Genomic DNA, 27,700 nt, shown 5'->3' on the forward strand with positions numbered 1-27,700 from the left:
ATGGGGGTTTGTCAGTCAGAACAGCTTACTGAGGAGGAACAGGAAGTGAGAAATTCAGACAAAGGAAAAAAAAATTTGAAGGGAAATGCACTAGCTTAAAAGGAACCCATTTAGAAAATAAAAAAAAAACCTTTACAACCCCTTTAAGTTGTCAAGTTTCTTGGTTGGTTTGGCCGTTACAGGCAGAGTTTTGGTCCCGTATGTAAAGCTCCTCGTGTGACAGAAGCTGGCCTCACGACCAGCTTCTGGGAAACAAGCATGCTGGAAAACCAGCCAAAGGCTTCAAACGCTGATCACTGTGTTCTGAAAGGGCGTCAGTCACCCTGTCAGAACGCGATAGCTCAGCAGGGAGATCGCCACACTAACATTGAATGTGTTGGTATGGCGATCTGTTTTTTTTTTGTTCATCCTGCTGGGTTGAACAAAACAAATAATTCCACGTGTACCCAGCAAAAGACATGGAACCCATTTGGGCAGAAGAGGACTCACCATGATAAATCTAACAAGTTCATTGTAAAAAGGTTAAGGCTTTGCAAGATTTTTTAAAATTAAACTTTAAAGTATATGTTATCTCAAAATTAAATTCTTCACATTTTGGTTTTTACTTCTTGTCAATGTAGTATGTTTTGTTTTATTTTCTTAATTTCAGGTGATCCTGCCAGTCCCCCTTCATTCTGACCATGCCAAATGCGGTATTGCACATCTGTGCTGGTCATGTTAAATACCAGTGCATTTTTCTAGGTGACACAAGAAGCTGTATCTACGGATGGCGTGTCTGTTTTCCCGTGGTCAGCCAATCACAGCCTGCCTTTTGCAGCTGCAGCCTATAGCCGTTTGAAACTTAAACCAGAGCTCCACCTAAGTGGAAGCTCCGCTTATCTCCCTCCTCCCGCCCTCTGGTGCTTTCAGGGAGGGGAAGGGAGAGTGGGTACCTGTTTTTGACAGGTACCCGCTCCCACTTTTGGGTGATCTTGTTGGGGCCATTCACAAAGCACAGCGATCTTCACGCATTGGCAGCAAAATCGGCTGGGTGAAGACACCATGGGATCCCTGGAGAGGCAAGTGCCCCAATATTAAAAGTCAGCAGATACAGTATTTGTATCTGCTGACTTTTAATTTTTTTTTGAAAGAGGATGGACCTCTTTTTTAAAAGAAGGGTGTCCTTCTGGAACAGTGCACACAAAACAGAGAAGATACTTGTCCGCCTTGTAAGAAACACACCCCAGATAATGCTGTGTGGTCAGGTGACAATTTACAACTTCATAAAAAGTTAAAAAAAATTCTAACAAATGAAATGTGATTAGATTAAAAACATACTATTTGCTGTAATACAATGTGCCTTTGTATCCGTGTGTTCACAACTACTTTCATTCTTTTAAATGAAACATGGAGTTTGTCATGGGATAACAGCTCCACACGAATTCCATGTTTAATGTTTCAATCCCAAGTTTAAAGCCTAGTACACAAGGGCTGAATGTCGGGCGACATTGGCCGGTTCAATGAAGTCGGTCCGATAGAAGCTGGCCATTTGGCTGGCTTCTGGCAAATGGGCATGGCTGAAAAAGGCCTGCCGGTAGGCTCCCAATCAGCGCTCTCAGTCAATGGCTGAGAGAGCTGACCGGAGTGTTCTGGTAGGAGGGGCATCCCCCTGTCAGAACCCAATAGAACATCAGGGGAGATCAATGTGCCAATGGTGGATAGTTAGTACAGTGTTTTTTACTGAACTGTCAGGTTTTTTTTTTTCCATTTAGCTCTGTTTGGTTGAAAAAAAAAAAAAACTGATGTGTACTAGGATTAACACGTATGAGGCAGGGTCGTTCTAAGTCTCCCTAAGCCTTATCAGCTGGCTTAAATATATAGGGGGAGGTTTTGCTGCTATGTAGATACATGACTTTTAAAAATGAGTGTTGGATTAAGTATAAAATATTTATATACATTGCTACAAGTTAACACATACCTTCTGCTTCTTCCACTTTCTTAATTTCTTTTATCACAGGTTGTATATTTAAATACAGTCTATGACTATTACTGAGCAGATGCAAAAGGTGTTGTGATCGGAACGGACAGCCTGTGTAGTAAACCAGTTTCCGTGCTGACGGCAATCCATCAGGTTGAATCTCAAATTTCTTACCCTTCAAAAAAATGACATGCATTTTAGAAACTCCAGAAAACAAACAAAACTGTAACTATACAAAACAATTTCTTAGCAAATGTAATGTCTGACAGGAAAGCCCTATATTCTAGAAATAGTTTATTAAAGTCTTGCATACTGTACACTCCAAAGTACAATATATATATATATATATATATATATATATATATATATATATATATATATATATATATATATATATATATATATATATATATATATATATACACACACACACATACACACACACACACACAGTACAGACCAAAAGTTTGGACACGCCTTCTCATTCAAAGAGTTTTCTTTATTTTCATGACTATGAAAATTGTAGATTCACACTGAAGGCATCAAAACTATGAATTAACACATGTGGAATTATACATAACAAAAAAGTGTGAAACAACTGAAAATATATTTCATATTCTATGTTCTTCAAAGTAGCCACCTTTTGCAGCAGACACATCTCTAGAACTGTTAAGAGGAGACTGTGTGAATCAGGCCTTCATGGTAGAATATCTGCTAGGAAACCACTGCTAAAGAAAGGCAACAAGCAGAAGAGACTTGTTCCGGCTAAAGAACACAAGGAATGGACATTTAAGAACACAAGGAATGGACATTAGACCAGTGGAAATCTGTGCTTTGGTCTGATGAGTCCAAACTTGAGATCTTTGATTCCAACCCCCGTGTCTTTGTGCGACGCAGAAAAGGTGAACGGATGGACTCTACATGCCTGGTTCCCACCGTGAAGCATGGAGGAGGAGGTGTGATGGTGTGGGGGTGCTTTGCTGGTGACACTGTTGGGGATTTAATCAAAATTGAAGGCATACTGAACCAGCATGGCTACCACAGCATCTTGCAGCGGCATGCTATTCCATCCGGTTTGCGTTTAGTTGGACCATCATTTATTTTTCAACAGGACAATGACCCCAAACACACCTCCAGGCTGTGTAAGGGCTATTTGACCAAGAAGGAGAGTGATGGGGTGCTGCGCCAGGTGACTACCTCTTGAAGCTCATCAAGAGAATGGCAAGAGTGTGCCAAGCAGTAATCAAAGCAAAAGGTGGCTACTTTGAAAATAAAGAAAACTCTTTGAATGAGAAGGTGTGTCCAAACTTTTGGTCTGTGTATATATATATATATATATATATATATATATATATATATATATACGTATATCTGTGTGTGTATATATATATATATATATATATATATAAGGGAAAACTACTAATAAAATGCAACACATTAGACCTGGGTCATTAAGAGCAGGTAAAATCCACAAACATAAAAAGAATAGCCAAGTTTCATCTACTTACAAGAAATGTAAGCTTCCCCACATTTGACCATGGAAAATCATAGAGAAGTTGACGAATATGATCAATTTCCTGCATAAAAATAAATGAAATAAAAAGCATTCACAACTTTCACCCTTGACAAGAATAACCAATATACTACATATTCCCATATAACATAGGGGTCCTAATTAAAAAATTGTCTGAGAATTTCTCAAGCATTTGCATAGCCATCATGACTAATCCTTTTTATTAGCCCAATTTATTTCCGATCGCTAGCCCCATCTAATATGATATTTTCCATAAATCAGGAAAATACCCGGCCACTAGATGGAGGTGAAGCCCAAACTATAGACAAAACAATTACAATTTTGGATAGAGAGGTGTTTAAACCTTACACTGTCTCCTTTATCTAAATGTCAGGACATTGGAGAATAGATTCAAGAAAATGCAGCGCCAAGTCCAAGGTCCAGCACCTGTTAGTATTCTGCGATGCTACTGAAATTCTAAACAGAGGAGGGGGCTAAAAGGAGTCAGTCTGTTGTGCTGGGCAACCGTGGATTGACTGAAGAGGGACTAAAAATAAGTAAGTGAGAACAAAAGAACCGTGCTTTGCTCCCATCTGTTGATGCAGAATGCTGAACAGTAAAGTAGTTAAAGGTTTGTTAAAAAAAAAAAAAAAACACATGACATACTTACCCCCACTGTGCAGCTAGTTTTGCACAGAGTGGCCCTGAACATCCTTCATCTGGGGTCCCTCGGCAGCTCCTCCCCGCATTAGATAACCCCCTAGTTGAAGCCCTCTCCCGAGGGGATTGCCTTGCGTGCGCGCTCCTGAGTCATTCATTTGGCGTCCATAGACGCAGAGTGTATGACCCGCCCCCACCTGCGCATCATTTGATTTGATTGACAGCAGCAAGAGCCAATGGCTGCACTGCTATCAATCTATCAAATCAAAAGCGGGACTCCATGGAGAAAAGGACGGCGGGGACGCACCAAGTAGATGAAGGGACTCAAGTAAGTAAAACAAGGGGGCTGGGGGGCTGGTGTTTTTTCACCTTAATGCATAGGATGCATTAAGGTGAAAAAACACGAGCCTTTACAACCCCTTTAAGAGGACTCAGCATTCTGCACTAGGCAATGGAGGAGCAGCTGGAAAAGGAGATAAATTAGGCAGGGGCAGGCCCAAGATTGAGAGGGATTCTGCTAGGCTGGGAAAAGCAGACTAAACTCCACCAGCATCCTAGCTTTGGATCCTTCAGACATCACACTGTCTGATAGATCTACAGTAGGGCGCTAAAGCAGTTTTATAATATAAAAGATATGCAACAATGTTTTGGATAAGCACTCAAATGGAATAGCAGATTTAAATTCAAACACATTTAATTTTTCTAATATATGCAATCACAGTATATGTTTTCTTGGTATTGCCAATGATCTAATTTCACATAAACCTGGTCCTAAAAGAGAAACACCATTCATTAAATGAATGTGTTACACCAGATATGCACCAGGATACGCATACTTCTGGCCAAAAAAGAAAACGAATAACTCCTCCCAAGATGTAAAAAACATACACCACATATTTATTGAAAAGTCTGCTGGTTAATCTTAAAAGAAAAGATTGCTTGTAATGGATACTGTGTATTTTTAACAAATGCGACTAGCCCACCATGCCTTTGTCCCTTTATCAATGTAGGAGATGAGGTTACAAACAGTATGCTGACTGGCTAAGGCCCTGTGGCTTTTGTTTACATCCTCTGCTGCCCCAAGCATGTGCTGGCACCTGCCATACAGCTATATAGCATTGACTCGAGTCATTTCGGTTTTTAATATAAATGGCCAAAAGGTAGTGGATAGGGCGCTTTTTTTCCTTAAAAGTACACTTCTCATTTATTAGCTACTTAAAGCTGATTTTGCTATTTCTAATTCTAGTGAACTAAGAAAATTAAATCTTCCTTTTTAGTGTATGCAAAGACGCAGGTATAACCACCGTTCTGGATTTTTTTTTTTTAAATTACCTGGTAAATATGAATTCCTCGAAGAGTTACACCAAGAATAATAGAAGGTCTGTCTTCTTTCTTGTCCTATTAAAAGAAAAAAAAATACATTTTTAATGATTTAGCAACATGCATATCAATGTATAAATTCCAATTTTTTTCAGATATTGCTGGTAGAAACTAGAGGAGTTTGTAGACCGACAAACAGTCTGTAGATTTATAGTGTAGGCTTCTGAGGCATAAATCCCCCTTGTTCCGAATGCATTATGGATGAAAAAGGGATTTTTAATACAGCTTACCTGTAAAATCCTTTTCTTGGAGTACATCACGGGACACAGAGCGGCATATTCATTACTATGTGGGTTATATGGAGTACCTTCAGGTGATGGACACTGGCAATCTCAAACAGGAAGTGCCCCTCCCATAGGAGGAGTACCTCAGTTTTGTAGCAAGCAGTATGCCTCCCAAAATGGTCCCCATAAGAGGGGTGGGAGCTCTGTGTCCCGTGATGTACTCCAAGAAAAGGATTTTACAGGTAAGCTGTATTAAAAATCCCTTTTTCTTTCTCGTACATCACGGGACACAGAGCGGCATATTCATTACTATGTGGGATGTCCCAAAGCAATGCTTACAATGGGGGGAGGGAGACATCTTCCCAAGACAAAAGGATTTAATTTAGAGATATACTTAACTCATAATAAATCCAACTTAGTTGAGAAAAAATAATTTTAAATTTTACTCAAAAGGGAGCCCCCGGAATCCGAGGGTCTCAAACTGCAGCCTGCAGCACTGCCTGCCCAAAGGCTGTATCAGTATTCCTTCTTACGTCCAACTGGTAGAACTTTGTAAACGTGTGGACAGAAGACCAGGTTGCCGCCTTGCAAACTTGAGCCATAGAGATCTGGTGGTGTGCTGCCCAGGAGGCGCCCATGGCCCTAGTAGAATGAGCCTTTAATGATAACGGAGGAGGCAACCCTTTCAAGCCGTAGGCCTGAGTGATTAACTGTTTAATCCACCTTGAGATGGTGGATTTTGCAGCTGCCTGCCCCTTCTTGGGCCCATCCGGTAAAATGAACAACACATCTGTTTTCCGGATCTTCTCTGTAGCTTTAAGATAGGCCTTCATGGCCCTGACAATATCCAAGGTATGCAGCAACCCTTCCTTTCTGGAAGTAGGTTTAGGGAAGAAGGATGGTAATACCAAATCCTGGTTTAGATGAAAACTGGATATAACCTTTGGTAGGGAAGGAAGGATGAGGGCGGAGAACGACCTTGTCCTTATGTAAAATAGGATATGGTTCCTTACAGGATAAGGCTGCCAGTTCCGATACTCTTCTGGCGGAAACTATGGCGACCAAAAATACTAACTTCCTTGTCAGTAAAACCAAAGGAATTTCAGCCAACGGCTCAAAAGGTTGTTTCTGTAAACTTGACAGAACAAGATTTAAATCCCACGGACAAAGCGGGATTTAACTGGAGGATTAATACGTAAGACCCCTTGCATGAAGGTCTTAACCAGCGAGTGGGTGGCCAGCGGCCGCTGAAACCACACTGACAAAGCTGAAATCTGTCCTTTGATAGTGCTTAATGCCAGTCCTTTATCCACTCCTAGCTGGAGAAAACGTAATACTCTATCGATGGTAAACTTACAAGAAAGCCATAGCTTGGACTCACACCAGCCTACATAGGCCTTCCAGACCCTGTAATAAAATCACCCTAGAGACCGGTTTCCTGGCTCTGATTAGGGTAGAGATTACTTTCTGAGACAGACCTTTACCCCTGAGAATCAGGGATTCAGCTTCCAGGCCGTGAAGTTTAGATGCCGTAAGGCAGGGTGGAGGATCGGACCTTGCGATAGCAGGTCTGGTCGTAGAGGAAGAGTCCAAGGGTCTCCCACTACCATCTTTAGGATTAGTGAACACCATGCCCTTCTGGGCCATGCTGGAGCTACCAGGATGACTGGTATGTGCTCCACCCTGATCCTGCGCAGCAGGCGGGGTAGTAACTGGAGCGGGGGAAATGCATAAAGAAGTTTGAACTGATGCCAAGGGCAAACCAGCGCATCGGTTCCGCAGGCCATCGGATCCCTTGAGCGGGATATGAACCTGTCTAGCTTCTTGTTGAGTCTCGATGCCATGACATCCACGTCCGGCACTCCCCATCTCTGGCAGAGTGTCTGAAAGACCTGTGGATGTAGAGACCATTCCCCCGGCAACAGAGTCTGGTGACTTAAGAAGTCCGCCTGAAGGTTGTCCACTCCTGGAATGAATATTGCCGATATGCAGGGCACATGAGCTTCTGCCCATAGGAGAATCAAGCTCACCTCTCTCTGAGCGGCTTGACTCTTGGTTCCCCCCTTGGTGATTTATGTATGCCACTGCCGTGGCATTGTCCGATTGAATTCTCACCGGGAACCCCTGCAACTTGGACGTCCAAGCCCTGAGGGCTAGTCGAGCAGCTCTGAGCTCCAAGATGTTGATGGGCAACTGCTTCTCTGGCTTTGCCCAAGTACCTTGGCGAGTGTAACCATCCAAAATTGCTCCCCAGCCCGTCAGGCTGGCGTCTGTGGTTACTATCTTCCAAGCCACTGGGCTGAAAGACTTCCCCTTCAGTAGATTCTGAGGGTCTAACCACCAACACAGACTTTGTCGGACTCTTGATGAGAGCGGCAAAGGGATATCTAAGGCCTGTGGCCTCCTGCTCCATGCTGACAGGATGGCTGCCTGCAGGATGCGAGTGTGGCTCTGGGCGTACGGTACCGCCTCGAATGTGGCCACCATCTTGCCTAGTAACCGCATACATAGGCGAACAGTTGGTTCTTTCTTGCTTAGAACCAGTAGAATTAATTCCTTGATGGCTTTGACCCTTATCAGAGGCAGAAACACCCTCTGTTGTTCTGTGTCTAATCTCATGCCGAGATATTCCAACTGCCTTGTGGGCTGGAATGCTGACTTTTCTCGATTTAGGACCCAGCTGAACCTCTCGAGGTACTGAACTGTGAGGGCCACTGCTCGTTCCAAGCCAGGAGACGAGTGATCTATGACTAGGAGGTCGTCCAGGTATGCTAGGATCGTGACCCCTTGGATCCTTAGATTGGCTAGGATTGGAACTAGGACCTTCGTAAACACCCGGGGGGCCGTAGCCAACCCGAAGGGAAGCGCCACGAATTGGAAATGACGCAGAGCCACCGAGAAGCGTAGAAATCTTTGATGTGGCTGGTAAATTGGAACGTGAAGGTAAGCATCCTTTATGTCTATGGATGCCATAAAGTCGTCCTTCTGAAGTGCGGCAGCTGCTGACCGCACGGATTCCATCCGAAATGAGCGGACCTTTAGGTATGCATTCACCATTTTTAAGTCCAAAATTGGCCTGACATCGCCGTTGGACTTTGGGATGATGAATAGGTTGGAGTAGAAACCTAGCCCCTGTTCTTGGACTGGTACCTCTACTATTACCTCCTGAGAGAGTAGATGATTCAATGCCGCTATTAATGCGGCTCCCTTCTTCGGATCGTTTGGTACCCTTGACTCCTGAAAATGAGGAGGAGGAAACTTTAGGAAGTTTAATTTGTAGCCTGTAGCCACGGAAGACCGTACCCATCTGTCGGGAATGCTGGCCTCCCAAACCTCTGCAAAGAGACGCAGTCTTCCCCCCACCTTCGTGGGTGGGGGCGCCCTTTCATAAGGCCGGCTTGGGGGCTGGCTTTGCTGGCTTGCGAAACCACTGCTTCTTGCCTCCGGCGGCCTGTCCCTGCGACTTGTTAAAATTTGATCTTGCAGGAGGCCGTCGATACGGTTTGGTATTGGAAGGCCCCTGCCCAGGGGAGTACTGTCGTTTAAACGCAGGCCCCCGAAACTTCTTCTTGGTGGGCAAAAAAGGGATTTTTAATACAGCTTACCTGTAAAATCCTTTTCTTGGAGTACATCACGGGACACAGAGCGGCATATTCATTACTATGTGGGTTATATGGAGTACCTTCAGGTGATGGACACTGGCAATCTCAAACAGGAAGTGCCCCTCCCTATATAACCCCCTCCCATAGGAGGAGTACCTCAGTTTTGTAGCAAGCAGTATGCCTCCCAAAAATGGTCCCCAAAAGAGGGGTGGGAGCTCTGTGTCCCGTGATGTACTCCAAGAAAAGGATTTTACAGGTAAGCTGTATTAAAAATCCCTTTTTCTTTCTCGTACATCACGGGACACAGAGCGGCATATTCATTACTATGTGGGATGTCCCAAAGCAATGCTTACAATGAGGGGAGGGAGAACATCTTCCCAAGACAAAAGGATTTAATTTAGAGATATACTCAAATCATAATAAATCCAACTTAGTTGAGAAAAAATATTTTTTAAATTTAACTCAAAAGGGAGCCCCCCGGAATCCGAGGGTCTCAAACTGCAGCCTGCAGCACTGCCTGCCCAAAGGCTGTATCAGTATTCCTTCTTACGTCCAACTGGTAGAATTTTGTAAACGTGTGGACAGAAGACCAGGTTGCCGCCTTGCAAACTTGAGCCATAGAGATCTGGTGGTGTGCTGCCCAGGAGGCGCCCATGGCCCTAGTAGAATGAGCCTTTAATGATAACGGAGGAGGCAACCCTTTCAAGCCGTAGGCCTGAGTGATTAACTGTTTAATCCATCTCGAGATGGTGGATTTTGCAGCTGCCTGCCCCTTCTTGGGCCCATCCGGTAAAATGAACAACACATCTGTCTTCCGGATCTTCTCTGTAGCTTTAAGATAGGCCTTCATGGCCCTGACAATATCCAAGGTATGCAGCAACCCCTCCTTTCTGGAAGTAGGTTTAGGGAAGAAGGATGGTAATACCAAATCCTGGTTTAGATGAAAACTGGATATAACCTTTGGTAGGAAGGAAGGATGAGGGCGGAGAACGACCCTGTCCTTATGTAAAATAAGATATGGTTCCTTACAGGATAAGGCTGCCAGTTCCGATACTCTTCTGGCGGAAACCATGGCGACCAAAAATACTAACTTCCTTGTCAGTAAAACCAAAGGAATTTCAGCCAACGGCTCAAAAGGTTGTTTCTGTAAACTTGACAGAACAAGATTTAAATCCCACGGACAAAGCGGGGATTTAACTGGAGGATTAATACGTAAGACCCCCTGCATGAAGGTCTTAACCAGCGAGTGGGTGGCCAGCGGCCGCTGAAACCATACTGACAAAGCTGAAATCTGTCCTTTGATTGTGCTTAATGCCAGTCCTCTATCCACTCCTAGCTGGAGAAAACTTAATACTCTATCGATGGTAAACTTCCGAGAAAGCCATCGCTTGGACTCACACCAGCCTACATAGGCCTTCCAGACCCTGTAATAAATCACCCTAGAGACCGGTTTCCTGGCTCTGATTAGGGTAGAGATTACTCTCTGAGACAGACCTCTACCCCTGAGAATCAGGGATTCAGCTTCCAGGCCGTCAAATTTAGATGCCGTAAGGCAGGGTGGAGGATCGGACCTTGCGATAGCAGGTCTGGCCGTAGAGGAAGAGTCCAAGGGTCTCCCACTACCATCTTTAGGATTAGTGAATACCATGCCCTTCTGGGCCATGCTGGAGCTACCAGGATAACTGGTATGTGCTCCACCCTGATCCTGCAGGCGGGGTAGTAACTGGAGCGGGGGAAATGCATAAAGAAGTTTGAACTGATGCCAAGGGCAAACTAACGCATCGGTTCCGCAGGCCCTGGGATCCCTTGTGCGGGACATGAACCTGTCTAGCTTCTTGTTCAGTCTCGATGCCATGATATCCACGTCCGGCACTCCCCATTTCTGGCAGAGTGTCTGAAAGACCTGTGGATGCAGAGACCACTCCCCCGGCAACAGAGTCTGGCGACTTAAGAAGTCCGCCTGTAGGTTGTCCACTCCGGGAATGAATATAGCCGATATGCAGGGCACATGGGCTTCTGCCCACAAGAAAATCAAGCTCACTTCTCTCTGAGCGGCTTGACTCTTGGTTCCCCCTTGGTGATTTATGTATGCCACCGCCGTGGCATTGTCCGATTGTATTCTCACCGGGAACCCCTGCAGTTTGGACGTCCAAGCCCTGAGGGCTAGTCGAGCAGCTCTGAGCTCCAAGATATTGATGGGCAACTGCTTCTCTGCCGCTGCCCAAGTGCCCTGGCGAGTGCAACCCTCCAATATTGCTCCCCAGCCAATCAGGCTGGCGTCTGTGGTTACTATTTTCCAGTTCACAGGACTGAAAGTCTTTCCCTTCAGGAGATTCTGAGGGTTTAACCACCAAGATAGACTTTGCCGCACTCTTGGCGAGAGTGGCAAAGGAATTTCTAAGGCCTGAGGCCTCTTGCTCCATGCTGACAGGATGGCTGCCTGCAGGATGCGAGTGTGGCTCTGAGCGTACGGAACCGCCTCGAATGTGGCCACCATCTTGCCTAGTAGTCGCATACATAGACGAACAGTTGGCCTTTTCTTTCTTAGAACTATTTGTATTAGCTCTTTGATGGCCTTGACCTTTAATAGGGGTAGGAACACCTTTTGTTGTTCTGTATCCAATCTCATGCCGAGATATTCCAGCTGCCTTGTGGGCAGGAATGCTGACTTGTCTCGATTTAGGACCCAGCCGAACCTTTCGAGGTACTGAACTGTGAGGGCCACTGCTCGCTCCAGGCCAGGAGACGAGTGGTCTACAACCAAGAGGTCGTCCAGGTAAGCCAAGACCGTGACCCCTTGGGTCCTTAGATTGGCTAGGATTGGGGCTAGGACCTTCGTGAATACCCGGGGGGCCGTAGCCAACCCGAAAGGGAGCGCCATAAATTGGAAATGACGTTGAGCCACCGAGAAGCGTAGAAATACTTGATGTGGCTGAAAAATTGGCACATGAAGGTAAGCATCCTTTATGTCTATGGACGCCATAAAGTCGTCCTTCTGGAGCACGGCGACAGCTGACCGAATAGTTTCCATCCGGAATGGGCGGACCTTTAGGTACGCATTTACTCCCTTTAAGTCCAAAATTGGCCTGACATCGCCGTTGGGCTTTGGGATGATAAACAGGTTGGAGTAGAACCCCAATCCCTGTTCCCGGACTGGTACTTCTACTATCACCTTTTGGCATAGCAGATGATTCAATGCCGCTATCAATGCGGCTTTTTTCACAGGGTCGCCTGGTACTCTTGACTCCTGGTAATGAGGAGGAGGGATTTTTAGAAACTCTAATCTGTAACCTGCGGCCACAGTAGACCGGACCCATTCGTCGGGGATGGTGGCTTCCCAAACCTCTGCAAAGAGGTGAAGCCTTCCCCCCACCCTCATGGGTGGGGGCGCCTCTTCATAAGGCAGACTTAGGGGCTGGCTTAGCTGGTTTGCGATACCAAGGTTTCTTGCCGCCAGAGGCCTGTCCCTGCGCTTTGCTGTTAAAGTTTGATCGTACAGGAGGCCGTCGGTACTGCCTGGAATTTGAGGGCCCCGAAGCCGGAGAAAGCTGCCTTTTACGTGTAGGCCCCCGAAACTTCTTTTTGACTGGTAAAAGCGTACTCTTACCACTCGAAATAGTCTGAATGTATTTATCCAGATCTTCTCCGAAGAGTCGCCCTCCATGGAAGGGAAAACCTGCCAGAAGCTTTTTGCACGGGGGCTCGGCCCCCCAGTTTTTTAACCATAAGAGTCTTCTCATATGCACTAAAAATAGTGATAAACGAGACGCCTGCTGAATAGAGTCCTTTATAGCATCCACCGCAAAGCATAGAGCTCTGGGTATATCAGATAGCTCCTCTGCCTGCTGGGCAGGGATGTCCTTAAGCATCTGTTTAGTCTGGTCCTTTAAAGCTTGACAGATTCCGATAGCAGCAACTGCTGGCTGTACCACTGCCCCTGCCGTAGCAAAGGAAGCTTTTTAAAAGAGTCTCCAAACGTTTATCAACCGGGTCTTTAAACATTTGAATGTTTTCTACCGGGCAAGTTAGTGATTTATTCACACACGAGATGGCAGCATCCACAGCTGGGAGCGCCCATCTTTTGGCAAACTTCTCTTCCAACGGGTAGATAACAGAAAATTTTTTAGGCGGCAGAAAAATTCTGTCTGGTCGTACCCAATCCTGGAAAATTAATTCCTCCAAAAGAGGATGGACCGGAAAAACTGCGTTGTTCAAGGGCGCCCTTAAGGAGCCCAAAGAGGAAACTACCGGACCCCGGCGCTCCGGTAAAGGCAACTTAAATGCTGAGTGAACCATGTCTGTCAAAGACTGGACCCACAGACTCTCCGCTTGGGAGGCTGAGAATGGTTCTTCAACAGTAGATTCCTCAATTTCTGAACCCTCTGGATTCTCGTCCAGTAGGTCCTCCTGAAACTCTAATTCCTCCGGCGAGAGAATTTCAGCATCCGAGGATACAAATTTAGGCGAAGGGGATCTAGTCCGTTTCTTGCCTGGTAAAGACTTAGCGAACATAGCCGCCAATCTTTCCTCTAGCCCACCCAAAGAGGCAGCTAGCATTTCCTCTGTGACAAACACAGGGTTGGGTAGATCTGGGCCAGCCGCCGCACCAGACCCCCCTATTGGCTCAACCAAGGCGGCCACAACTTGGCTACTAGGTGGGGAGAGTACCGGCATTGCCTGACTCATGTCCTCAGAATCCGAGGGGGAGCCCTTTTGTTTTTTGGCATTTTTTGCCCCTTTTGATCCTGAGCCTTTGGGAGCCATAGTACAATACCGAGGTACCCCTGCATGCAACAACTGACTGTTTGCAGCTAGGAATAGTTAAGAGGTTTAGGGAACAGCAGGATTACTAGTGTCCAAAAACCCCTGGTGAGGCCGAGTATGTTTATTCAAAAAACAAAGGAAAAAAATCTCTTTTTTTTTTTTTTTTTACTATGATATTATGTTCCTTTAAATAGAATGTATATATACTTTTTTTTTTTTTTTTTTTTTAAAACACACGGCCCCACCAGATATCCTTTGCGGCCTCCAACCTGCTGCAAAGGGGAATTTTTGGCTGTAGAAAGAAACTAGGCCAAGCCTAGGATGTACTACCCCTTTCCTGCCACCGGGGGTCACCGGAGTGCCGCTCTGCGTCCCCTCTCCTCCAGCATCAGCTCAGACTGAGCCATGAATGCAGCCTGTCTGTTCTTAACAGACGCAAAGGCACGCCTCTTCCTGCGCTCTCTCCGCCCCCTCCTCCCGAACGGCGCGAAACCGTCTATTTTGGCGTGCCCGCGCACGCGCGCGCGCCTGTCAGGAAGGAGAGAGACACATGGAGACGCGCGCCAGGCGCTACAGAGGCAGGGAGAGAGGATCGAGCCAACGGCTGCAGGGCGGCAAATTTGAACCCCCGGACAGGTAGGCACCTAACAGAGACTCTTAAGGACTCAGTTTTTTGCCCAGAAAGAATTCAAATATGACCCTATCTGACCAGCAGGGCAGCAGGTAGCCAGCAAAGACTTGGACAGGGGAACCAGAGATGGGGGGGGGGAAATCAGACCATCCTGTCTACACACAGACATAGTGACCAAGGTGCCTATGCAGAGCATACTTAGGCTACCCCCCCTTTTGATCACCCCTGGGGAGCCCGCTGTCGAACCAAGTTCCGCAGGCTCCCCACTTACCTGCTCCATGCCGCAGGACGTTTGCAAGCAAACATAGTCCAATCTTCTCCCATCTCCGTGGGTAGTGTAGTAGACCATCAGGCACTGGGGTCCTAGAAGGAACCACTGTCCTGGACCTATATAGCACCCCGGCAAGCAGGATACTTTTGGCTTTGAAAAAAAGCTCCAAGTCCTGGGCCCGGGGTCCAGCCCTCCAGAGAGGGCATTATAGGCAAAACCCCATGGATTTTGGGGCCCGGGTACTGTCCACTTCGGCACTGAGGCACTCTGGACAGATCCGGTTAGCCTGCCAAAATCCTAAGGATATGGAGGCAAGCTATTCCGTGACCAACACCTAAGACACTGGCGAAAAAACTGAGGTACTCCTCCTATGGGAAGGGGTTATATAGGGAGGGGCACTTCCTGTTTGAGATTGCCAGTGTCCATCACCTGAAGGTACTCCATATAACCCACATAGTAATGAATATGCCGCTCTGTGTCCCGTGATGTACGAGAAAGAAAAAGTACTTTTTCCGCTTGAAATGGTCTGAATGTATTTATCCAGGTCTTCTCCGAAGAGTCGTCCTCCATGGAAGGGGAACCTACCAGGAGCTTCTTGCATGGGGGCTCCGCCTCCCAGCTCTTTAACCATAAGAGTCTTCTCATATGGATAAGGGATAACGATAAATGTGACGCTTGCTGGATAGAATCCTTAATCGCATCTACTGTAAGCGTATGGCCCTAGGGACATCCAAAAAATGTTCTGCCTGCTGGGCAGGAATAAGTTTAAGCATCTGCTTAGCTTGATCCGATAATGCTTGTGCAACCCCAATTGCAGCCACAGCTGGCTGCACTACTGCCCTGCAGTAGTGAAGGAGGTTTTAAATAGCGTTTCCAAGCGTTTATCAACCGGATCCTTGAACACCTGTATGTTTTCTACAGGGCATGTTAAAGATTTGTTAACACATGAGATGGCTGCGTCCACAGCCGGGGCTGCCCATCTCTTGGAAAATTTCTCTTCCATAGGATATAAGGCAGAGAATCTTTTAGGTGGTACAAAGATTCTATCTGGCTTGGTCCAATCTTGGAACATAACTTCCTCTAGCAGAGGATGGATCGGAAAAACCGCATTGCTTTGAGGCGCTATTAGTGAGCCCAAAGCTGAAACCGTTGATACTTGGAGATCTGGTACTGGCAAGTTGAATGTCCTATGGACCAAGTCTGTTAATACTTGAACCCACCAGCTCTCCCCTTGGGAGGCTGCGCCAGACTCCTCCGTACCCGGATCCTCGATCCCTGAACCTACTTGGTCCTTGTCCAAGAGGTCGTCCAATTCCCCTGCGGAAGGGGCCTCCTCATCTGAGGGTTCACGCTCGGGCGACGGAGATCTATTCCGTTTTCTGCCCCGCATAGCCTTGGCTATCATTTTTTCCATTCTTTTTTCCATCTCCTTTAGAGAGGTGGACAGTACCTCGTCCGTGACCACCCTAGGGTTGGACTGACCCGTGCCAGCTCCAGCCCCAGATCCCGATGGTCCCACCAAGGCTCCCTCTGGGGAAAGCAGCGGCTGCCATGGTATAATACCGAGGTACGCCCGCTACTTAACGGTGTTTGGAAAAATAAATAGTTATTGCCCAAAAACCTTTTTTGGGGAAAAAATGCCTTCTTATTAACCTGGTTTGTTTTTTTTGTTTTTTTCTTTAAACCAACGAAAGAAAGACCATTCTGTCCCCTTTAGCAGTATTGCCAAAAAACTGCTGAAAAAGAAACACCTATCTCTAGGGTAAAGGACAGTCTTTTCAAGACTGTAATACTCTTCTTTGGCCACTGTGTGTCCTCGGCGCCCCACGCTGCCGCTCTGGTCCTTCCTCTCTCAGTTCCAACACTCACTGAGCTGAAAACATATTTGGAAGGGCCGCCCCTTCCTTTTACCTACATGCCCGCCCTTCCCCTGTCAGCAAACCAGAGCGAAATTGCGCCCATATCACGGGGACGCCGGCGCGGGGGGGGGCCACACGAGGAGGTCAGAGGCTGATCCTGCCGTCCAGGCCAGGATCCACAGAGCGGCATGTTTTTCCCTGCAGCAACCGCCTGGACCTCTCTGAGCAGGCTTGCAGGTAGGAGCATTCACTCCCAGCTTTTTTTTTTTTTTTTTTTTACATAAGAAACCTCAGTAGATTCCCAGGGGCTTCTCTTAGAGAGAATTGTCACTATACACACAGGCTTTCTAGCACCAGTTGCAATACTACCAGGGAGGTCACCATTATGGGGAATATATACATTAGAGTCATCCTATCCTAAGATATGTGACTCACCTTGCCAAATGCAGCGCATAAACTTTAGGCATGTCCCACTGTGACCTCTCCCCAGAAAACCTGCTGCGAACCAAGTTCCGCAAGTTTCCCCTTCACTTACCTGCTCCATGCCGCAGGACTTTGCACAGCAAGAGGTCCAATCTTCCCCCATCTCCGTGGGGCATCTAGACCTTCAGGCCCTGGGTTCCTATGAAGGATCCACTGTCCTGGGCCCATATAGCACTCTGGCAACAGAAACATTAGGCCCCCAAAGGTTTCTAAGTTCTGGGCCCAGAGTCCAGCTCTCTGGACAGAAAGCATTATGGGCTATACCCCAATGGTTTGGGGTCCGGTTGCTGACCACTTTAGCACTGAGGCCTTTGGACAGAACCGGTTAGCCCACCTTAATCCCAAGGATGTGGAGGCAAGCTAAACCATGACCAACACCTAAGACACTGGCGTAAAAACTGAGGTACTCCTCCTATGGGAGGGGGTTATATAGGGAGGGGCACTTCCTGTTTGAGATTGCCAGTGTCCATCACCTGAAGGTACTCCATATAACCCACATAGTAATGAATATGCCGCTCTGTGTCCCGTGATGTACGAGAAAGAAATTACCTTGTTCACTCTTAGGGTCAACACCTTAGCCAGTATTTTCACGTCAAATTGCAAAAGAGATATCGGCCTATAGGAGCCAGAGTCTAAGTGGCCCTTTCTGGGTTTCAAACTAGAGGAGTTTACACAAGAGGTTTGCCTGTTGCTCCAGAATGAACATAAAAATCCTTGAGCAAGTTGGCAGGTTCCCCCTTTTGTCTTCAGACAAGTATAATGAATTAGTGCGCTGCTACTGCTGTTTAGAAGACATTGTAAATCAGGGTAAAATCAGAAAGTCAACTCAAAATATACTGTAGGTAAGAGGAAGTAGGCCTTGTTCAGCCCCTCGATAATAGTGTAGCACCTGTGTACTTTCGTACAGGTGCTATATTCAAATTTAGTGGGAGAATGAGAGTTATGTTCCTCTCATTCTGTGATTTGACAAATTTGGCTGTCGCCAAATCTGGATTGTCCTGTGGGTCAGTCTGTGACCCAGAGATGCAGTCTCATCTCTGGGCAGCAGGTGGCGCCAGAGGGGTCCAGGCGGAGCCGCTTCTTCCCAGCAGCCAATTGGAGGAGTTTTCCCTCGCGGGGCATGCTGGGGAGGGGTATTTCTGTGGCGGAGGCCGCTGTTCGGGATTCTTCGCGGGTTCCAGGTGCGGCACCCACCTTTAGAGGGTGTGCGCACGTCACAGACCCCACCACTATGGCCTACCTGGCCGGGGCCGCGTGCTACGCGGAGTTCCTGACTCTGGGCTCTCATAGCCCGGAGCAACTGATGCTGCAAAGGAGCCCCAGTGACTTACTGGGTCTCCACTTCTATTGAGAAGATCCCAAGCAGGGTGCGGTTCGGTGGGGGATCGGTCTTGGGAAAACCCGGAGGCAGGTGATCCAACAGGGCTTGAACGAACCACCGGGGATCTGGGCACCGGACACTGACAGGTCACATTCAAGCTGTCAGTCGGTGACCCCAAAGACATACTGAGAGGATTTGCTCTACCGTCCTAATTTCCAAGCACTAGGCCTGTGGCAGAGGTCTCATCTGGACATCCAGATCTAATTTAGAGCCAAGTCTGTGGCAGAGACTTGTTTCCTTTCACAGAAGCTTTAAGTGGCACTCTGGCTGCCAGGCCTGTGAGAGAGGTCTGTCCAGGGGGGCACTTCACCCACTCTGGCGGGAGTGGCGACGCATACAAGTACCATTGCTAAAAAGGCAGGACTGCCTTTACTATCCATAGCCCGATACTGTGAAGTTGCTCTACCTTCACCAACCTATCCCGTCTTCCTCAAGTTCACATGTTGGTCGTGTTTGACCGGGAAAATAAAGCATTTGAAAACGCAATCAACGGTCCTGGACATTCTGTCATTGCTCTCAGAACCACCATCACCCCTAGACACATCATAGAGGTAACTTAAACACGCCGATCCCAAATCTAATCAGCGGCTCCTCCGGGGGTAGCGCTACAATAGCATGGACTAAGATAACAGAGGGAGAGAAGGCTACAGAAGTACAGGAAAACCAAGAGGTGATAAGTACAGGGATGCTGGCCTAGAGTGAGGGGGCATTACTGTCCACATACAGCATGGGAAAAGTGAACCGAGAAAAATATGGCGCGTAGAGTTAGACATATCCATTGGTTATTTAAATCTACAAAGTGTTTACACACTAGATATAGAGAAACAAATATTTTCAGCAGCTTGGAGGCCTGGTGTACAACAGAAACACCTGGATAAAAAAAACTAAACAGGATCCCTGGGCAGGTAGGCTATGCATCAAGTATGCATTTCATGAGATTTTTCTGCAGTATACCTTTTAGCAGGTAAAGTCATTTTCTCCTAAAGAGGTCATGTTCCAGTGGAACGGCACCATCAGCATTTTTCCAATGTTTTACCACTGTATAGAATTAAGTTACATTTATTCTGTCGGTTTTAATTATTTGTTTTGTTTGCTCATAAAAAATGGAAGACAACATTTTCTATGCTTGTGTCTTAGAGTACCTCATTATATATTCATAGCCATTCAGGCCCGTTGTGAGGATCCATCCCTTTTGTCTTGCACATAATACCAAGTAGACAAGTCACTTTCCTTTCATTATCTATATAAGATTATGTTCCCCAGGGAAAACATTTACTAACAAAGCACACTTTTACAGTTCATGTCATGTCAGGTGTGCAGTTCTATAAAAACGCGATTGAAAATATGCTGCGCAAATACCTAGCGAGATAAAAAGATGCAATGACTGCCATTGTATTCTCTAGGTTCTCTGCTAAAAAACATATATAATGTTTGGGGTTCTATGTAATTTTCTAGCAAAAAAATTATGATTGTTACACATAGGAGAGAAATGTCAGAATTGGCCTGGTTGGCAATGTGGTTAAAGGGAGTATAAAAGTTTTTTTTTTTTTTTTTTTTTATCTTAAAGCGATTGTAAAGTCTTGTTTTTTTTTCCTGTAAAAATAAACATATTACTTACCTTCTCTGTTGCAGTGTATTTGCACAGAGCAGCCCGGATCTTCCTGGCCCCTCCCTCGTGTTTAGTACCCCCACAGCAAGCAGTTTGCTATGGGGCACCCAAACCAAGTCACAGCTCTCTGTGTCCATTCAGACACAGAGCCCCGACCCAGTCCGCCCCCTCTCTCCCCTGATTGGCTAGCTGACTTTATTTGACAGCAGGGGGGAGGAGGCACTGCTTCTGTGTCTCAGCCAATTAGGAAGGAGAACTATGGATGGCTGAGACACTGGTGGACATCGCTGGACAGAGAGGGAACTCAGGTAAGAGTTAGGGGGGTTGCTGCACACAGGATTTTTATCTTCATGCATAGAATGCATTAAAGGAGTTGTAAAGGCAAGATTTTTTTAACTGCTTTAATGCATTCTATGCATGAAGATAAAAATCCTTCTGTGTGCAGCAGCTCCCCATAATACTTACGTGACTAGATCCAGCGATGTTGCAGGAGTTTCTCGGCAGCCTGTGACTCTCCTCTTCATTGGCTGAGATGGCAGGGCAGCACCACTGGCTCCCGCTGCTGTCAACATAAGTGGCTCAGTATCTGAATGGACACAGAGAGCTGTGGCTCGGCTGCCCCATAGTAAACTTCTTGCTGCGAGGGTACTGGACAGGAGGAAGGGGCCAGGAGCACCAAAGAGGGACCAGAGAAGAGGAGTATCTTGGCTGCTCTGTGTAAAACCATTACACAGAGGAGGCAAGTTGGGACCCTTACTTTTTAATAATATATATATATATATAAATGATATTGGGTCTGGGATTAAAAGTACCATTTCTGTCTTTGCAGATGATGCCAAACTATGCAGTGGGATAATGACCTTACAGGATGTCTCCAATTTACAAAACAGCCACCAAATTAAACAGAGCTTTGAGGTTATGTGGCAGATGAGGGTTAATGTAAATAAATGTAAAGTTATGCACTTGGGGGCTAAGAATATGCATGCATCATACATACTGGGGGGGGGGGGGGGGTTTACAACTGGGGGAATCCATAGTGGAGAATAATCTTTTTTTGTAGATCATAAGCTTAATAATAACATGCAATGCCAAGCTGTGGTTTCCAAAGCGAGCAAAGTCCTTTCTTGTATTAAGCGTATCTGGAATATGTAGTTCAGTTTTGGGCACCAGTTCTCAAAAAGGATATCGGGGAACTGGAGAAAGTGCAGAGAAGGGCAACCAAACTGATCAGAGGCTGGGAGGAGCTCAGCTATGAGGAAAGATTAGAGGAACTGAATTTATTCTCTCTTAAGAAGTGGAGAATAAGGGGGGATATGATCAACATGTACAACTACATAAAAGGTCCGTATAGTGAACTTGGTGTTGAGTTATTCATTTTACGGTCAACACTGAGGACAAGGGGGCACTCTTTACGTCTAGAGGAAAAGAGATTTCATCTACAAATACGGAAAAGGTTTCTTCACAGTAAGGCCGGGTACACACGAACAAACATGTATGGTGAAAGCGGTCCGTCGGACCGTTTTCACCATACATGTCTGCCAGAGGGCTTCTGTACGATGGTTGTACACACCATCGTACAGAAGTCCGCGCGTAAACAATACGCGGGGCGTGTCCGCGGTGTCGCCGCGTCGATGACGCGGTGTCGCCGCGACAATGACGCAGCGACGTGGGCGGCCCGCCTTTAAAATGCTTCCACGCATGCGTCGAAGTCATTCGACGCATGCGAGGGACGGCGGGCGCCTGGACATGTACGGTAGGTCTGTACTGACGACCGTACATGTCCGAGCGGGCAGGATTCCAGCGGACGGTTTTAAAACACGTCCAGGAATATTTGTCTGCTGGGAAAAGGCCCGGCGGGCAAATGTTTGCTGGAATTCGGCCCGCTCGCGCCCACACACGACCGAACATGTCTGCTGAAACTGGCCCGCGGACCAGTTTCAGCAGACATGTTTGGTCGTGAGTATGGGGCTTAAGAGCTGCGAAAATGTGACTTCCAGGAAAATAGACTTCCTTTCAGAGGTGGGTATGGCCAGCTCAGTAGATTGCTTTAAGAAAGGCCTGGATTCTTTCCTAAATGTACTAAAATATATAGGTAAAGTTGATCCAGGGAAAAACTGATGCCTTTGGGGATCAGGAAGGAATTTTTTTCCCCTGCTGTAGTAATTGGATCATGCTCTGCTGGGGTTTTTTCACCTCCCTCTGGATCAACTGTGGGTATAAAATTGTGTATATGGGATTGCATGATTTTATTTATTTTTATGGCTGAGCATGGTTTCAATTTAACGACGTATAACATTTTTTTTTTTTTTAAGTTAAAAATAACAAAATTGGCATCCTTTATATAGAGCTTTCTTTTGGTGGTATTTGATCACCTCTGCGGTTTTCATTTTTTGCGCTATAAACAAAAATAGAGCGACAATTTTGAAAAAAATGCAATATTTTTTACTTTTTGCTGTAATAAATATCCCCCAAAAACATATATAAAACATTATTTTTTCCTCAGTTTAGGCCGATACGTATTCTTCTACCTATATTTGGTATAATAAAAAAAAAATCGCAATAAGCATTTATCGATTGGCTTGCGCAAAATTTATAGCGTTTACAAAATAGGGGATATTTTTATTAATTTTTTTTTTTTTTTACTACTAATGGCGGCGATCCGCAATATTTTTCGTGACTGCGACATTATGGCGGACACTTTTGGACACATTTTTAGGACCATTGTCATTTTCACAGCAAAAAATGCATTTAAATTGCATTGTTTATTGTGAAAATGACAGTTGCAGTTTGGGAGTTAACCACAGGGGGCGCTGAAGGAGTTAGGCTTCACCTAGTGTGTGTTTACAACTGTATCGAGTCTCCCTATAAAAGGGATGACTCGATCGATGCAGCCGCCACAGTGAAGCACGTGTTTACATACGGCTCTCCCCGTTCTTCAGCTCTGGGGAGCGATCGCGAGGGGGCGGCTAGAAACGAATAGCCGCGCCCTCATCCCCGATCGCTCCCCGCGGGTTTCCGACCACCGCATGTTCCGGGGGGGGGGGGGTCCCGATCGGACCCCCGACCCGCGGAAACGTACATGTACGCCCATATGCCTGTACGTGCCATTCTGTGGACGTACATATACATGCGGCAGTCGGCAAACGGTTAATATACAAAATGCAGCCCCCCCCCCCCCAAAAAAAAAAAGAGTCTCAGTATTAGGAACATTCATCTGATAGAAAAAAGGAAGAAGAAGATTTTAAGGCACCTAAACTGTCCTTAGGGGGGATACTGTACCAGGGTGACCATGTGCGTCTAACCTGCAGATCCAAAGAAGCATAGGATCTTCCAGCTATGGATACATCTAGTAATGAAGAAGGTTTTACTCAACTAAAAGTTTTAAAGTGCCAGGTCATTAAACCAGCTTTTAGGCATAAAAAGAGAGGGCATAGGGTATACTTTAAAACCTCTCTCCCCACCGTATGGTACAGATAAGGGTTGAGGAGGGTGTTGTCAGTTAGTTTGATTTTTCATTTTGATAAAAAATGGGATGTAACATATTAGGAAGCAACATACACAGAGCAGCCATAAAATTATGACCACCCACCTAATATTGAGTATGGCCCCCTTTTACTAAAACAGCCTTGACCCATTGAGGCATGGACACCACATGAATGACGAGACCCAAGGTTTCCCAGCAGAAAATTACCCAAAGCATCACACTGCTGATTTACTGCATCTTGGTGCCATCCCTTCCCCAGCTAAGCGATGCACATGCACCTGACCTTTGTCTCCCAAAGGAGAAGCGAGACTGGTGCAAAGCATAGCCAGAATACGATCAGGAGGAATCACAGGAACCGGAACCGACTCCATCTTGGAAGTAAAGGAATATTGTCGTGACAAGGCGTCAGCCTTTACATTCTTAGTACCGGGTAAGAATGAGACAATGCAATTAAAACTTGACAAGAAAAGAGCCCATCGCGCCCTTCTGGGGGAGAAATGCCTAGTCTCAGACAAGAATGTGAGATTCTTGTGGTCAGTAAGAATGAGAACCGGCACAGTGGTACCTTCGAGGAGATGTCTCTATTCTTTCAGGGCTAAAATTATCGCCAAAAGCTCTCTGTCACCAATCTCGTAAATACACTCCGCAGGTAACAATTTCTTGGAAAAAGTAGCTACACGGATGCATAGCGCTGTCTCAGAAGCATCAACTTCAAGGATAAAAGGCAACATATGATCAGGATATGCCAACACAGGAGCAGAAACAAAAGGGCAGCCTTAACACTCTCAAAAGCCTAAATGAAGTCTGGAGACCAATTCTGTGGGTTACCGTCCTTTCTGGTCATATCAGTCAGGGGCTTGACCAGAGACGAGACGTTACGAATAAACTTCCGATAATAGTTGGCAAAGCCAAGAAAACGCTGCAGAGGACACAAACCCATGGGTCAAGGCCACTGTAGGACAGCAGAAAGTTTCTCTGGGTCCATCAAAAACCCAGCCGTGAAAATAACATAACCCAGGAATTTGACCTTTTCACGATGGAATTCACACTTATACAGTTTACAATAGAGATTGTTCTCTCTTAGTTTCTGAAGCACTCAACAGACATCTGTGTGGTGGCTCTCCAGGGATTTAAAAAATGTAAGGATATCGTCGAGATAAACCACCACACATAACTGCAACAAATCTCAGAAAGGCATTGTTAATAAACTCCTGGAAAACTGCCGGAGTGTTACAGAGGACAAAAGGCATTACAACATACTCATGATTCGTTCTGGTATTAAAACGCAGTTTTCCACTCGTCGCCCTCCTTAATCCTGATGAGATTGTATGCCCTCTCAACTCAAGCTTCGTGAAAACCGTTGCTCCATTGAGGCGGTCAAATAACTCGTAATCAATGGGACTGGATAGGCATTCTTAATGGTGAGACGATTGAGACCCCTATAAATCAATGCAAGGTCTCAGTTCACCACTCTTCTTCACAAAAAATTAAACCAACGATGTAAATAACGTATGATTTATTGCATGATCACAACACATTGTGCACGCTCTTAGACACGCAGTAACGTGAACTACGCCTTAGACTGGGATGCCTTAAGACTGAAAATACTTTTCAAGGGCGCCCTGACTGGAAAAAGGTTGAGAAACACCGATTTAATACATACCTTTGTAAACAACACATGACTTATACAGTAATACATAAAAAGCACTGCTTTAACTTCTTACCTTTAGAAGTCTATAATAATGAACAGGTACATCTTCCAGGACACACGATTCCCTAATGAAATTTAGAACAGCTTCCTTCACAGACATTCCTTGAAGTTCCTTGTGCACCTCAGGAGCATGCTTCAATATATAATCAGACCCTCTTTTTGCAATGATCTGTGGAAAATAAGAATATAGTCTACTTGCAAACATTTCTCTATTTTTAGAATAAAACTTCTCTCATGCAACTACTAAACATACACTTGTTCGAGGAACCTACAGTGCCTTGAAAAAGTATTCATACCCCTTAAAATTTTCCAAGTTTTGTCATGTTACAACCAAAAACGTAAATGTATTTTATTGGTTTTTAAGGTGACAGACCAACACAAAGTGGCACATAATTGTGAAGTGGATGTAAGACGATAAATGGTTTTCAATTTTTTTTAACAAATAAATATCTGAAAAGTGTGGCGTGCATTTGTTTTCAGCCCCAAATCAATACTTTGTAGAACCACCTTTCACTGCAATTACAGCTGCAAGTCTTTTTGGGGATGGCTCTACCAGCTTTGCACATCTAAAGAGCGACATTTGTGCACATTCTTCTTTGCAAAATAGCTCAAGCTCTGTCAGATTGGATGAAGAGTGTCTGAACAGCAATTTTCAAGTCTTGCCACAGATTCTCAATTGGATTTAGGTCTGGACTTTGACTGGGCCATTCTAACACATGAATATGCTTTGATCTAAACTATTCCATTGTAGCTCTGGCTGTATGTTTAGGTTAACTGTCCTGCTGGAAGGTGTGGTGCAAGTGTGGTGATCAGAAAAATATCCTCTGTGTAGTTTGTTAAATGAGAAGGATGGTGAATACACTATGCACAGTGAGGCTGCAAATGGGCATTGTTGACCCACTTTTCCGCTTACAGTAGCTGCTGCATTCTCACCATAGGCTTATACTCAAGTCAATACGTTTTCCCAGCTTTTTGTGGTAATAAGCTCGAGTATATACAGTATTATGTAATTATTGCTCAAAAATCTCTAGATTTTCCCCATTTCCCCTGACACCTTTACATTAAAAAAGGAAACATTTTTAAGTAACAATTAAAATTAGATCCTGAAAAAAAAAAAGATGGTTTACGATGGGGTGGCATATTTAAAGTACAACAAAAGAAATCCATGCCGATTAACTAGTTGCATTATAAATAATGATGGTTATTTTTTTTCTGGAAAATATCTGATGAACATTGTCATTTAGGCCTCATGCACTGAAAATATGCCAAGTATAGAATTCAGGGTATTTTCCCCCATTTGCGGCACAGTCTGTCATGCAAGTTACGTGGACATACTCGTGTAAACGCAAACTCTTCTGTGTATTGGCGTTTACCTGCGAATACATATACAATGTATTCCTTGAACATGCTCGGGAAATACGTCATACACACGTGTGAGTAAATTGCTGGTTTACTAATGAGATGTCTGTGCTTTGCAAATTAGCCACCTTCACAGAGGAGTAGCACAACTACTGCATGAGAATCATAGGACAAAAATGTTAAAGCGCTGAAAAACTTAAATACATATAGACCACTTTACTCTGGCAAATAAGCAAAATAATAGCAAACATGAACTTCACTAATCACAATTAGAGTGAATGCTACTATAAGCACCACAAAGAGCAGAGGGTGGCAAATGCTTACAACAATGCTTCATTTAATAAAATAAAACAAACAATTTAACAAACATCTGGTGTAGACTTGACTGTTCCTTTAATAACTTTTAGCCTCAAGTTAAATGTTCATACCCAGTGTGGAAAGTAGGCCTCGGGTTCGAAGTAATTTTTAATAGGGTTTCTTTGGTTTCCACAATCAGCTTGAAGTGCATATGCTGCCAGCAAAAAATAAGTCTCCTCTGTGTGAGTGCAATGGGATCTCAAGACTTGTTCTTTCAGGTGGTAATAATACAATTTTCTGGCTATTTTATCACTGTGGTGAAATCAAAACACAATGAATTAGAATAAAATGATCTTTAGAAAACAACCACCAACCATATTACACATCACCAGGCTTTACCTAGACATAATGAGAGTGCAAACCCTGGTGCAGCTCTGCATAGAAACCAATCAGCTTCCTGGTTTTATTGCCAAAGATTAATTGAACAAGCTGAAGTTAGAAGCCGATTGGCTACC

At 45.3% G+C, this 27,700-nt stretch overlaps 1 protein-coding gene across 3 annotated transcripts in view; it reads right to left on the minus strand.

Moving 5' to 3' along the window:
* Positions 1 to 27,700, minus strand: part of FRMD1 (FERM domain containing 1) — a 104,355-nt gene that overhangs the window by 11,554 nt on the left and 65,101 nt on the right. For all 3 annotated transcript variants that reach the window (XM_040350674.1, XM_040350676.1, XM_040350675.1), the window contains exons 6-10: positions 27,317 to 27,497; positions 25,543 to 25,698; positions 5,463 to 5,528; positions 3,466 to 3,534; positions 1,958 to 2,132 (exon numbers count right to left, since the gene is read on the minus strand). In XM_040350674.1, coding sequence (XP_040206608.1) covers positions 1,958 to 2,132; positions 3,466 to 3,534; positions 5,463 to 5,528; positions 25,543 to 25,698; positions 27,317 to 27,497 — 647 coding nt within the window. The remainder of the gene's footprint in view (positions 1 to 1,957; positions 2,133 to 3,465; positions 3,535 to 5,462; positions 5,529 to 25,542; positions 25,699 to 27,316; positions 27,498 to 27,700) is intronic.

This window comes from Rana temporaria, chromosome 4 (assembly GCF_905171775.1).
Source record: "Rana temporaria chromosome 4, aRanTem1.1, whole genome shotgun sequence".
NCBI lineage: Eukaryota > Metazoa > Chordata > Amphibia > Anura > Ranidae > Rana > Rana temporaria.